The following is a 13,609-nucleotide window of genomic DNA, read 5'->3' as shown; positions in this document are numbered from 1 at the left end:
CTGGAAAAAGTTACTAGCTATAACATCGTTTCAACACAGACTGTAAATTCGAAATATTTCAATATTTGCAAAAAAATTAATTTTTTACATTAGAGTATGCTTGAAACTCCAATATATCTGTTGTTCCAATATGGTACTTAGTGAATTTTACTTGGAACCTGCCAATATATTCTTCATTTCAAGTGGTAGTCTGATCCACAGGTGGCTCCTCTATATACTCTCATTTTGTCGTCCTTAATCATTGACTCTAATCTAACATTCTAGTCTAACAATTACATAGTCTATTATTGATTTTTGATTGAGAATTGGTTTTGTATATGTATATTTATGTTAAAGAAACCATTACATATTCTTACTGAATACTGGCCACATAGGTCAATGACTTTTGTTCCATTCTCATTCAAGACATTTTCTCCATAATAAGCCTACATTTTTGTTACTCTCCTTGCTTCTAATGCTTCCCAGTAAGCACAAGTACGTACATAAGACAAACTAAGTACGTACTGATGGGACATAAAGTATGTACAATGTACGTACTTTGCTGTACGAAGTACATATTTAATACATACATTTTCCAATTTATGGTACATACCTAGTACGTACCCAGTACATATTGAAGGTATGTACCTAGTACATACTATATATACATATTATGTACATACTATACACACTTATGATGATTTATGTAAATAAAAGTAAATATAGGTGAATATATCTTTATTATTCATATTTGAAGTACAAAAACAAGCAAAACTTATGAATCTTAAAGTTTACCAAATGGTTTTGTTTTAAATATTCTTATTTTTTATTTAATAATTTATTTATCTAACTTCCTCACCCACAAAATACATTTATCAGTATGACTATATAAGTTATTAAACACTCGACTGAATAAGATAACACAAGGAAACCACACTATAAGCACCAACACCAAAAATAAGTAAAAAAAATCTAAATGAAATTGTCTTGCAATGAATTATCACATCAAAACTGTACTCGACGTGGAAAATTCCTAACCAAATAAATTAGGTTAGGTTAACATAACCTAACATAATAAATATGCTTTAGCTCTTCTTTCTCATAGTACATACTTAAGACGTAATAGTACGTACTCTTCTGTACGGACTGGTATGTACCCCAGTGTACATACTTAAAACATACATTTTACATCATGTATGTACAGTACCAAAATTGTACGTACTTAAAACGTACTGTGTTGTTTGTTGTACTGTTACTTTTATTTAACCTTTTCTTAACCAGTTGCTTGTGGTTTATTAACCAGGATCACAACAACATGTCAAACTCAACTATACATGCAAATAACACTCATGCACCCAGATCTTATGCAGCTACTACCTCTGCAAAATTATCTGTCCCCCCCAGTTCCTTCTCGAGTCCAAGCAATTGTGCCTTCTCTGCCCAGTACCTTCACAACCTTCACTGTACTGTTTGATTACATTAAAGCAATAGGTAGTATTATTGCTCCCAAAAACGTACGCTTCGCATCTAGAATCTCCCATGCTCGTCTCTGTATTTACTTGTCTTCTTCAACGCAAATTGATAATATTGTAAGCACTCATCAAAATATTACTAATAATAATTCAAATGTTGTTCCAGTACGCAGACTTTATTTCACCTAATAAAAGAATATTAATTTCTAATGTAAACCCATCCATTCGTCACCCTATAATTGAAAAAGCACTCCAGGATCTAGGATTAACACTAAACTCTTCCGATTCTTACGTTAAATGTGGATTACCTGATGATGAACACGACCATGTTTTGAGTTTTCACCGTGTAACTTCGTTGGGTAAAAAATATTTTACGAACCAGTGATGATTTTTCTCTGCAAAAATCGACTACCATTACTTTTGAAACTTATTTCACAAAAAAATGTTCATTTCAATTGATAAACTAGAAGCAGAGTCATGTCCAAATATCCAAAATAGTGTCCCTTCCCACGACCTTCTAGTGCCATTTTAACCAATAGTAACACCATTTCAAATATTCCTAACTCATTCTCCCTAGAAACATCTACACCTTCCTCATATCCTGAAGTTACTAATAAAAAAATTAACAATAATAATAATTAATAAAAAAGGCCACGTTCTACTGACAGTACCCTCGACCTCAGCTCCTATCACCCATTACTACTCCTTTAATTCCTAAACAATGCATCTGCCTGAGTTATCTCCAACTAGCATACAAAAACCTTCCAAAAATAAATTAAGAAAATCCAAATCAACTGATTCTGACTTTCATACTATTAATCAAGAATCTCTATCCATTATTAATAAGCTTTACGAAGATGTAACCGAATCGCTTTCACTCAATGTAACCCAACTTACTGCATTACTTGAAAACTCCTTTGCCATCAACGACCCTCTAACTAGGGATGGTTGGAACAGGGGTTTTTCAACAACTGTTACAACCTGTTTCAGTTCCAAAATTATCTGTTTCAAAAAAACTGCTTCAGTTCCAAACTGTTCCAACACTGACACTGTGTTACGTACGGGTTGCTTCAGTACCGGTTCGGTTTGTTCCAGAAAGTTTGTTGCGTTAACAATAGACCATTGTATTTGTGGTTGTATGTTTTGAAAGTTTGAAGTCTTGTCGCGAGTCGCAGTAGAATTAAATTTTAGATAGTTTTATTGCCGGTTTAATACCTACGTGCTATTTTTCTTTTAAGTAAAATATTCTTTTATGATGAGTTCGAATTCTTTATTGAAAATGGAAAGTGTATCAAGGCACAATAAAAGTAGGCCAGTTTGGAACTTTGTTACCATAGTTGACAACACGATTGCGAAGTGTAATCTGTGTCAGTTACAAATCACAAGTTACAAGTCGTATAAATCATCAATAACAAACTTAAAAAAACATATTGAAAGAAAGCATCCAACTGTGAACATTCCACAAATATCTGTTATGTGTGTAAGTAGTGACATTGGAAATATAGAAAACGTTGTGGACAGCGCCAGGGTTGTCATCACTACCACTACTAGCTGCAATTCACAGCAGTCAAGTATACACTGGTCTCCTGGTCTGTTATGTGATGAAAACTGTTATATTGGAACAGGAAAACTTATTGATCAATATCTGTTCCAACCTGTTCCATATAAAAACCTGTTTCGAAAAGAACAGATCCTGTTCCAAAGTGGCATCTCTACCTCTAACTGAAGCCAGTAAATTTACCACTAGCATACACTCCTTATTAAAAGATCTCGCCCTAATATATAGGTACTAATATAAAAGAAAGATTCTTAAAAAATTGTATATTTTTTTTCTTTCCCTTCTCCTATATTCTGTTTAAAACGAATAACATTTAGTCTGATGCAATGGAATTGCGATGGATTTTATCCTCGCCTAGAAGGAATTCAAAAGATTATTTCCTCTTACAATCCCAATCTTTTGTCTCCAGGAAACAAATTTTAAAATCAATCATCAAGGCAAACTTAAAAACTTTGAAGGATATCATCATATTCGCATAAACTCTACAAGAGCCAGTGATGTGGTACCTCAATTTTGTATTTAGTTATGTGTACTCCTCCCTTCTACCGTTAACTACAACTTTAGAAGCAATAGTGGTTACTGCCTGGTGTCCAAACAAACTTACCATTTGCAGCATATAGATCCCTCCTGATCCTGACCATACCCTCAATGAACAAGAGTTAGTCGATTTAATATTTCAACTTCCCCTACCGTACATTCTTATTCGTGACTTTAATGCCCATAACAGAATTTGGGGCTCATTCTGTACTTCGGTAAAGACAAAGTTTTTGAAAACTTTTAAATTGTTCTGACACCTTTCTATTAAATACTGGACTTAATACCCACTTTAACATCTCTTAAGGATCATTTTCAGCCATTGATCTTAGCCTTTGTGACCCCAAAATTGCAGCCTCCAACTGCTGGGAAGTTTTTGATAACCTACACGATAGCAACCACTTTCCTATGATCATATCGGTTTGCTCAAAATTTAATCATAAAACCGATATATTATTATTTTCCTTAACTATTGCAGAAGATATTAGCATTACTCTAAATTTGTTTAACAAATGCTTACTGCTGCTGATTCTTATATCGATAAAAAAAACCACCTCTACTCACAAAATGGTACCCTGGTGGAACTCTGATTGTAATAACGCCATCCGTTTATCCAAGAATGCTTTAAATAAATATCGGCGAAATAAAACCCAGAAAAATCTTATACACAAGCAACTTAAAGCTAAAGCCAAATTCATTATTAAGCAAAGCAAAAGATCCTCATGGCAAAATTACACTTTCTTCCCTAACATACAATGCAAACCCCACTCAACTATGGAAAAAAAATTCACAAATCCAAGGCAATAAAACTAACTATAAGATTCCTCCTTTAAACTTCAACAATATACTTTCTGACACTCTCGCTAATTATTTCGTAGACAAATTCAATAAAAGTAATACAGCTTCCCCTACCAGTCTTTATCCACCCTCTCGTCAACTCCACATGATGTCACGTTTATGAACGCCCCCTTTGTTTTTAAAAAATCTCTCCAATACATCTTTCTCCAAACTTCTCGAAATTTATAACCATATCGGGAATACTCATAAATTCCCAGATACTTGGCGTAATTCTAAAATAGTTCCAATTAAAAAACCTGATAAATCCTCTATAACTCCTAAACCTTTTCTTCCGATTTCTCTCATTTGTACCACCTGCAAACTTTTTCCCGACGCTCAGTCCAGCTTCCGACGTCAGCGGTGTTCTTCTTCAAGCACACACTTCTTAAGAAATCAACAATCAACAAGATGTAGCAACTATATTTGACACTGAATGGACATTTGATTCAATCTCCAGAAAAGCAATAATTGACAAACTCTCTTACTATAATTTAGATGGTAATATTCCTTTATTTGTCAAAAACTTTGTAACTGGAAGAACCTTTAAAGTCCTTGTCAATGGTAAACTTTCTCAATCTCTTTCTCAAAATCACGGTATCCCTCAAGGATCTGTATTAAGTTCAACTCTATTTATTCTTTCAATCAACGAAATTTGCAGTTCCTTTCCTGCTCCATCAAATATGTTCAATACGCTGATGACCTAATCATTTACTGCCATGGTAAATCTGTCCATGGCACATGTAAACTTATACAAAGTGCAGTAAGTCTATTTTAAGATAGATCTAACGAACCTAAAACGGATCTAAAATTTTCCAGAAGAACCTCCACTCCCTTTCTCCAAATTTTATTTATCAATTCTCTACCATCTGTTGGTAATCAATGTAAAATTCTCGGTTTGATATTTGACACCAGATTAAATTGGAAGAATCACATCTCTGAACTTAAAACCAATTGTTTTAAAAGGCTGAACGTTCTTAAAACCCTCAGTTATCTTCAACGGGGTGCCGATGAAACTACTTTATTTATACTCGACTACGGTAGCTTTATCTATTCCTCTGCCTTTCGATCTGACATAGATTCATTACTCTTTCACAATAGCGCGCTCCGTTTATGTCTAGGCGCTTTTTGCTCTTGTTCTATCGAGAGCATGTACCGTAAATCCAATTAACCTTCTCTCACCTTAAGACGATAATCTCTTCTACTTTCATATGCTGCATCAACATCCGCAAATCGCTTTAATCCCGTCCATTCCCTAATTACCATAATGCCGTCTTCTTCCAACAACAATATCCAACACCATATCATAAAATCTGTACCTCGATTAATTACCCAACTACTTAAAACTAGGGACCTTCTTCCGATTAGTTCACTTCCTCTACCTTTATTTTCCCCCGGGGGTAAACCCCCTCCGTCTATAGACACCTCACTCACCATATTTAACAAAAATGAAATTTATAAGAATGCAAAAAGAAAAAGAGTTGTCAACCACAATAAAAACAGCCAAAATCGAATTGGTCACATAATGAGGAACAGCGAAAGAAATGGGTTGCTGCAATTAATTCTACAAGTCAAAGTATAAGGAAGACGAGAACCAGGGAGGCGAACAATTTCCGGACTGAAAAATCTACGTACGTGGTTGAACACAACAACCACAATCTTTTCAGAGTCGCAGTTTGCAAAATACAGATTGCCTTGATGGTCGCCAATATACGAAACGGATAGGCACTACAAACAGACACTCCTAAGGGAATGCTCAACAACCCTAGAGAGGTCACGAAAAAAACTATACAGGTTCTAAAAAGCGCTCAACTCTACCACAAGATTTAACGTAATATGACATTAAAGTGCTATAATTTGTTTTAATTATTTATTATATATTAAATATTATTGTTTCTGTACCAACAGCCATAGTTGTTGTCGAGGTACTTTATGTAAAAACAATTTAAAGTCATAATAAATGCCATTCAATGGATAACAATATTGAATTATCTGTTTAAATTTTTATTCTAGACACTTCCCGTTTTAGAATAATTTTATTTTTGCTCTTTTGTCTTTATTTACTCCGCTGTACTATTATAGTAATGAACATATTCTATTATTTCGTTTCCTTGATTATTTTTCTTTACTTCAGTAAGTACCGCTATCTCGATGTTAATTTTTCATTCTTTTATTCCGTAAAAGTTTCTTGGTATTTATTGTTGATACTCTTTACATTCTAACATCCTATATTCATTGTTCGTTTTCGCTGCCAAGTTCATTTCTATTTGTTTCCACACATCGAAGGCTTTTTAGCGTATATTTACGTTTTCCAGGTCTCCCCTCCTTCTTTCTCAACCGGTTTAGGATCTGCTACGGCAGAGTTTAAAACTTTAAAATTTTATTTAGAATGTCTAAAAAAAAAACGTTTTTTAAAAAACGTCGACAAAAAAAGGATAAAAACTTCTATGGGGACAACTTTTTTGTGGAATCTAAAAAAACTCATGGCAATTTTGAGGTTTTAAGCAATGTTTAAACAATGATTCCGTAAAATTATAATCCGATACTTTCATGAAAAAATCACTTCCGTGTCACCTAAACCTTTAATTGGAGAAAATCTCAATTTGAAACCCAATCCAATATTTTTTTTATTTTGACTGGGCTATAAGGATATTAGATCCCTGCCATTTGCCACGTGTTATATTTCCTATAGACCTCGAAGTTATATCACCTTTTCCAGGTGTCGTTTTCACAAACTGCATCAAGTATTCTTCTTACAGTCTTAACTTCAAAGATGTGTTAGCATCTGTTTTATAAGTAGGTCCATCTTTGTTAAAGTTAATATATTAAATAAAATCAGTAAAAAACTACAACTGTCGTACCAATGTCGGTTGACTAAAATATATGGAATTTCTGCAAGATTATAAAGAATACCACTTTTTAATTCTCAATACATTTTATTACCTAAATGATACTATGTAACAGTTTATTTTATAATCACATTCGAAAGGAGTACAACAAAGATATTTAATAAAAAATAGTTTTTACTCTCCATTTTCTTTGAAACCCTCTTTAAATGTGTAACCTCCAATTGCCAGACGAACATTCACATGCAATGGAGTGCTCCTGTACATACAAAAGAATCAACTATAGAGAAAATGTGACAATTGTACTACTACATAATTTTTCGTGTATTAATTAAACCAAGATTATTATACACCAAAATTCACCCTAAGGATATAACTGATGCAAATACATATTATACAAGTTCACATTCTATTCCTATATCCTATCTATTAACCTATTTTGAAAAGATCTATCTTCTGGAAGCATAACCTAAGAAATTACTACTCTACTTAAAAGAGCCCACCATAATCATAAAAAGGTATTTTAGTTAAAAGTTTCTCCTCATTACATTCCTTTTTCCAAGTTATCCCTGCCACAATTAGGAGGCTAAATAATAGAACCAGATGACATGTATACGTATTGTTTTGAATAAATTTACTTTTTCATGTTTTTTTCGTAATTTGGTAAACAAAATAATGAATATTTTTAATTTGTTAGTCTTTTAAACGTCATTCAATGTTTGTTAATCGTTTCTACAAAAAAAAGTAGCAAAATATAACCATATGTTTATGTTGAAAACATGTATTGGAATGCGTTGCAGTATGAATATGTCGTGACAAGTGTGTTACGATTCCTGGTATTACGTATATTTAGTAATGAATGACCAAATTTATTTGCATATCATTGAGATATGTAGCATGCCTGATTTGTAATACATTCTCTAAATTTGTTTGTCGCAAAAACACTGAAATACAGTGAAAATTAAATGTCTTTGTTTAAAACTTTCCAATAGTCACTTTGACAGAATGATCTATTATAGACCAGTAAACAGTTACAGAATGATGTTTTATTGACCAGAGCTTTAAGATCGAATTGAATTTTCGTGAAGCACATCCTGAATGAGTGTTTGACTACAATGGTTTATGACAAATTCTATGTAGTTATGAAAGGCCGCTGATTGCGATTGAACAACTGAAAGTTCAGCTATCTAACAGTAAAACAATAGTTCCGTTTTTCGGAACGTAATAAAAATCCAAAAGCATCCATTGTAGGGTCGTAAAAGTTGGTTTGTGTGGGACTTAAGTACTACAGCACATCAGATTATGTTGTGTTCTGTATCTAGTGAAATTCTAGTGCCAATTTTTGTAAGCTCTCAAGTGAAGTAATTTTCATTGAGAAAAGAATGTAGTTCTGTATGAGTGCTGTCGGGTTTTTTTGACTGTGGACTTAAACCATTAACCAGAAGGTGGTTCTAACAGGGTAAAATGTTAGATCTGATCGATTTGATGATGATAAAACAATGATCTTACGTGACACTTGACAGTTAAACAAATATCCTCTACAGCATTGTTTTAAATACCCGTGTTAAGATAGCGGCTGTGAAATATAAATAAAATACAGTTCTTTGGAATATGTTCGTTTAAAGGAAACAAATTTTTAGATTTTGGGTTATTTTTAGAAGTAAAAGAAGAAAAAACTTTTTAATTGAGTAGATGTCTTTGTAGAACAAAATTCTAAAATATAAACTGAATTTTAAAGGAATCCTTTATACTGAAAGACAACTGACAACGATTATTGGATGGTAAAGAATAACTGTTTTGATGTTTTGATGATTTACATCTTTGTGAACATTTCATGTTGCATATGACTGAAACTACATTATATTCTGTCTCATCATCTGCTATTGGTTTAAAACCTTTTTTTTATTTTTGCTTTATTGCTTCGATTGTGTTCTTTTTATTGGTTACTATGGTGTTAATTTTTAACAAGCAATTCAATGTATCAAATCAGACAATCCAGCTACTAAATGGAATATATTGTTTTAAATGATCTACTATGCAGTATATTTTTATTTGTTTGACGAAAGAATTTTTGAAGGCAGGATATTTAGATCACAGTAGAATTTGTGGCAACGATAACTTTGCGTGTAATTTCGAAAAACTTTGGAAAATATTTCACGGAACGATCAAATTTTTGTGATTAAATCAATCCCAAATTGAAATTGTAATACATTATGTGACACGAATATGAAACAATAGTATAAAAAAAATTCTAAATTAAATTCCAAATCGTTGTTTGAAGACAATTTAAAATATAAATCACAATAATAGGATTTCAGGAATATATGTCTTGATGAAAAATTCAGTCTTTCCAAAAAATGACTAGTAGTAAATCTTCTTCCAAGTTTTAAACTTACACTAATACAAAAACATAATTGTAACATCACTTTCACTGTAATAATTAACATAAGTCTTTTGGCAATTCGTGTAAACCAAAGAAAAAGATTGATTAAGCTCCACAGCTTCTAAGTTGGCACTAAGTCAGGCAGTTCCTACACGGTATATCGGCTCGTATCACAGCAATTTTTAAAATACGGAAAAGTCCAGTCAAGGAATACCGATTGGTGGAAACATGTCAAAAAAAACGTTACCTTAACACTATTTTATCTATTCATAATATTTAACATTAATGTTTTGATTGATCGATTGTATTTATATATATATATATATATATATATATATATATATATATATATATATATATATATATATATATATATATATATATATATATATATATATTGAATGTGTCGGGAATAGCCTATGGCAGGAGCGGTGAACTTAAGCTTAATAAAATGAACAGTTACGTGAAAGTAGTCGCCAAGACTTTCATCTGAGAGGTGTACAATAAGTTTGACATTTAGCAGCGTTTTGCTATTTTAATTGAAAGATCCTTTTTAAAATCATACGAAAATGGAAATTTTCGATGCCCTTCTGAACACTTTTACTGAGATCCCAATATGAAATGAAGATTTCTCTGACGAGTGCGACATTGAAGTAGAATAATGACGTGGTGGCGATGAGAAACTAAGGGACTAAGTTTCATATTAAGCAGACAATTAATTTGTGCCCCGCAGTAAGCGATATTTTTTGAGTGACTTTTCTGATTCCCATTAAATAGAAGAAATGTAAGATTTATCTCGACAACTATCACTATGTGAAGAACATCCAGGGGGAAATTAAAAATATACCGTTTTAATATCGAAAAATTCCAGTTTGTGTGGGTTATAAAGGTTATCGTTAATATTTTTGGACCAAAGTAAATAATACACTTAATCGCAAAAGTTTTGCACCTCCAAGAATTATGCTCATTTTCAAAGTTGATTTTCCCGTGAACGGATTCTGCTAATTTTGTTTTAGATTTTTTCTTTGGTATTACAACACAAATGGTTACTCACTCAAACTTCTCTTTTGGGCTTATACCGCTGGAAGAAAGGAAAGGTTTTTTTATGTTAAGTTTGAGACACCGAAATCATGTTGTAGTTTTATGTTTTGTTTACATTTTTTTTTATTTTCCTGATATGTTTAAAACCATGAGCATAATTTTTGGTGTTGCAAAACTTTTGTGGTTAAGTGTATATAATCTTTAGATTCAAATATATTAACAGACTAAAGTGCAATATTGAAAATTGCAGCAATATGCTAAGTGAGCAGTTTCGCTCATTACAAGCAACTACCAGTAAGTGGAAATTAGGTCATTATAAAGTGAATACTCAATGAAGTAAGTACCTACACATTAAAGAATTTAGTAGATAATTTGAAAGTAAATCTTGCAGAAAGACGAGTTGATTATACTATTATGGAACAGTGATGGTTGAATTATTTAACAATATTTGAAATGCAGTAGCTGTAATAGGAAATAGTGTTTGACGAAGATATATGTACTAAAAAGAAACTATCTTGATAAAGCTAAATGACACCAATTTAAATGATGTACCATTTATGAAGATATTAATAAAGCAATGAGAAAGGACTTAAGACAATATAAAAAAAAACATCAAATCAACGGTTCTTGAGGAAAATAGAAGTTGTAAGGGTGCTGAAGAGAAGTCAAGCTCCAGTTAAGAACAATATTAAGCTAGCGGATCGAAATGGACATAAAAGATAATTAAGATAGTTTTAGAAATTTTTACACAGAACTATATAGAGAAAAAAGTAAGAAAGACACCAAGTTGAGAAAAGTACAGAATATGGACATTAATACTAGATTTCTAGACTTCTACCATCTTATGTGTGTGTGTTTGTTCAGAAAGAGGCCTTTTTGAAACAAATATAAATATCAATCTTGTGAGCAAGCAGGATTTAGAGCTGGATACAGAACAAATGATCATTGAATATAAAGACCCTAATACTTTGTCTTTGTTGAAAAAGCATTTGATATGGTCAACCAAAGTGAAATGCTCCGTGCTCTAACGCAATGTAGATTAGACCAAATATATCTATGAGCATGCTACAGCTTTTGTAAGACTTATGAGGATACTGTATACAGGAAATATGCCTGGGAAACAATAGATTGGACCGAGAAGGGCATCAATCTAGATGGAAAATTTTTAAATAATCTTACGTTTGCAGATGAAATCGTTCTCATTGCAGGCAGCTTTGCACAGATGCAGATAATGTCCCCAAGAATTCGAAACGCAGCTACTACACAGCAAAAATATTTTAGTTCTGAAGACAAGGAGTCAGTTGACTTGTATAAGTATTTGAACTATGAGACCAGAATCGTGATTACTAAACAATCAAGCTGAAGAGAAGAAGAATAAACGGCTGCATTTGGAAAAATAAAGGATATTTGTAGGTGAAATATTTAAATGTATCTGGAAAGAAAACTATTTAATCAGTGTATTCTGCCAGTGTTGACGTATAGTGAAGAAACTCAACATCCGCGAGTAAACTACAAGTTGCGGAAAGAGCAATGGAGAGAATAATGTTAGGGAGTTTCTATACCTAATGCTACTATACGCAAAAGATCAGGAGTAGCAAACGTTCATCATCATCAAAATCATCATGTTCATTAGCTATTTTGAGTCCACTTCTGAACATAGGTCTCCCGTAAATAATTCCATTGCATGATCCGACCACCTTGTTCTAGGACGTCCTCGATTACGATGAGCATCGTGTCTAGGTCTTCATTCTAAAAATTTCTTGGTCCATCTTCCATCTTTGACCCCGGCAACATTTACTGTCCAGTTCCATTTGTAATTCTTTTAACTGGGTCCTTAACACAAATTTTTCTCCTAACTATTTTATTTGAACTCTGTCAACCTCCATTGCTCCATTGAATTTTGAAAATAGTAAATACAAATTGGATTCAGATGGCGCAAAATCGGACTAAGTGGAAAAGCATGCGAGAGGCCTATGTCTAGCAGTGCACGTTGGAGGGTAGATGATAATAGAAGACTTGACATCTCTATGAGGCTAAGATACAATATATAAAATTTATTGTAAGATGAAAAGATTAACTATTATAAGCGACCAAAGGTCTTATATCATAATATATAAGAAATTATGTATATTTTTTTCTTATGGAAAAAAATACTATTAAAAGTAGAATTTCGGCATCAACAGAGATTATTTATTTGCTTAAATCTAGGTAAAATACATAGTTTAAGGTAGCGTTTTTACTTATAATATTCAAAAAGTCCCTCACCAGAGTCCGTATCACTTATCTTGAATTTTCTATAACGAAGTCTCGTGTTGCACTGTCGTTTTTGGTGGAGCAGAAATTCCAGATATCGTTGGTAAACTAGAACTCGGCACTATTTCGGGTATTTTAGTTTCGCCTTTAAGTAGACCATCGTAGCTGAGATCGGGTAGCACGCTATCGATGAAGCCGACCTTTCTGCAGACCGAAGTAGTGGGTTCTTCCATCATCAAGAAGCCTCTAGGTGGTTCTTCGATATAATTGATGAATGGAATTTCGGTGGGTGACTTGTCCATCACCGACCTTTCCGAAGGCGTGTAGTACAAAGACATTCTACTCTGCGTCACGTCTGTGAAACTAGCGTCTAGATTAGCGAGTTTCTCTATTTTACTTTTTATGTAGCAGTCTACGCTCTCTGCGTCGGTGGGGTCAAACACTAGGGATTCTGCTCGGCCGCATGTTCCCGTCCGACAATTTTCAAAATACAAGCTGGGAAGATTCTCCAACACCTTGTTGAGAGTCTGTTGTTGAAACTTATACGTCTCTCGAAGTTGAAGGACTTTATGAGAACTGAATTTGCGGATCTTGTTTCGCTGGAAGACGTAGTTTTCTCTGACCCAATTCAGCTGACCCGTGGAGTAATCCCTTACTTTCTTTACCTGAAATGAAAATATGTAAAATAGGAGACTGATTTAATGGAGTT

The 13,609-nt window shown here is 33.1% G+C and overlaps 2 protein-coding genes across 3 annotated transcripts in view; one reads left to right on the top strand and one right to left on the bottom strand.

Annotated features, from left to right (window-relative positions):
* The window catches only part of LOC140437484 (cytokine-like nuclear factor N-PAC), a 115,451-nt gene that overhangs the window by 57,478 nt on the left and 44,364 nt on the right, over positions 1–13,609 (top strand). The gene's annotated exons all lie outside the window — the stretch shown is intronic.
* The window catches only part of LOC140437483 (uncharacterized), a 28,029-nt gene continuing 21,713 nt past the window's right edge, over positions 7,294–13,609 (bottom strand). Inside the window, exon 5 of the mRNA XM_072527042.1 lies at positions 7,294–13,565. Within this exon, the coding sequence (XP_072383143.1) occupies positions 12,942–13,565 (624 nt within the window). The 3' untranslated portion in view covers positions 7,294–12,941. The remainder of the gene's footprint in view (positions 13,566–13,609) is intronic.

The sequence above is a fragment of the Diabrotica undecimpunctata genome, chromosome 3 (assembly GCF_040954645.1).
Source record: "Diabrotica undecimpunctata isolate CICGRU chromosome 3, icDiaUnde3, whole genome shotgun sequence".
NCBI lineage: Eukaryota > Metazoa > Arthropoda > Insecta > Coleoptera > Chrysomelidae > Diabrotica > Diabrotica undecimpunctata.
The sequence above is the reverse complement of the archived record's forward strand: the minus strand, read 5'-3'. Positions and strand labels throughout refer to the sequence as shown.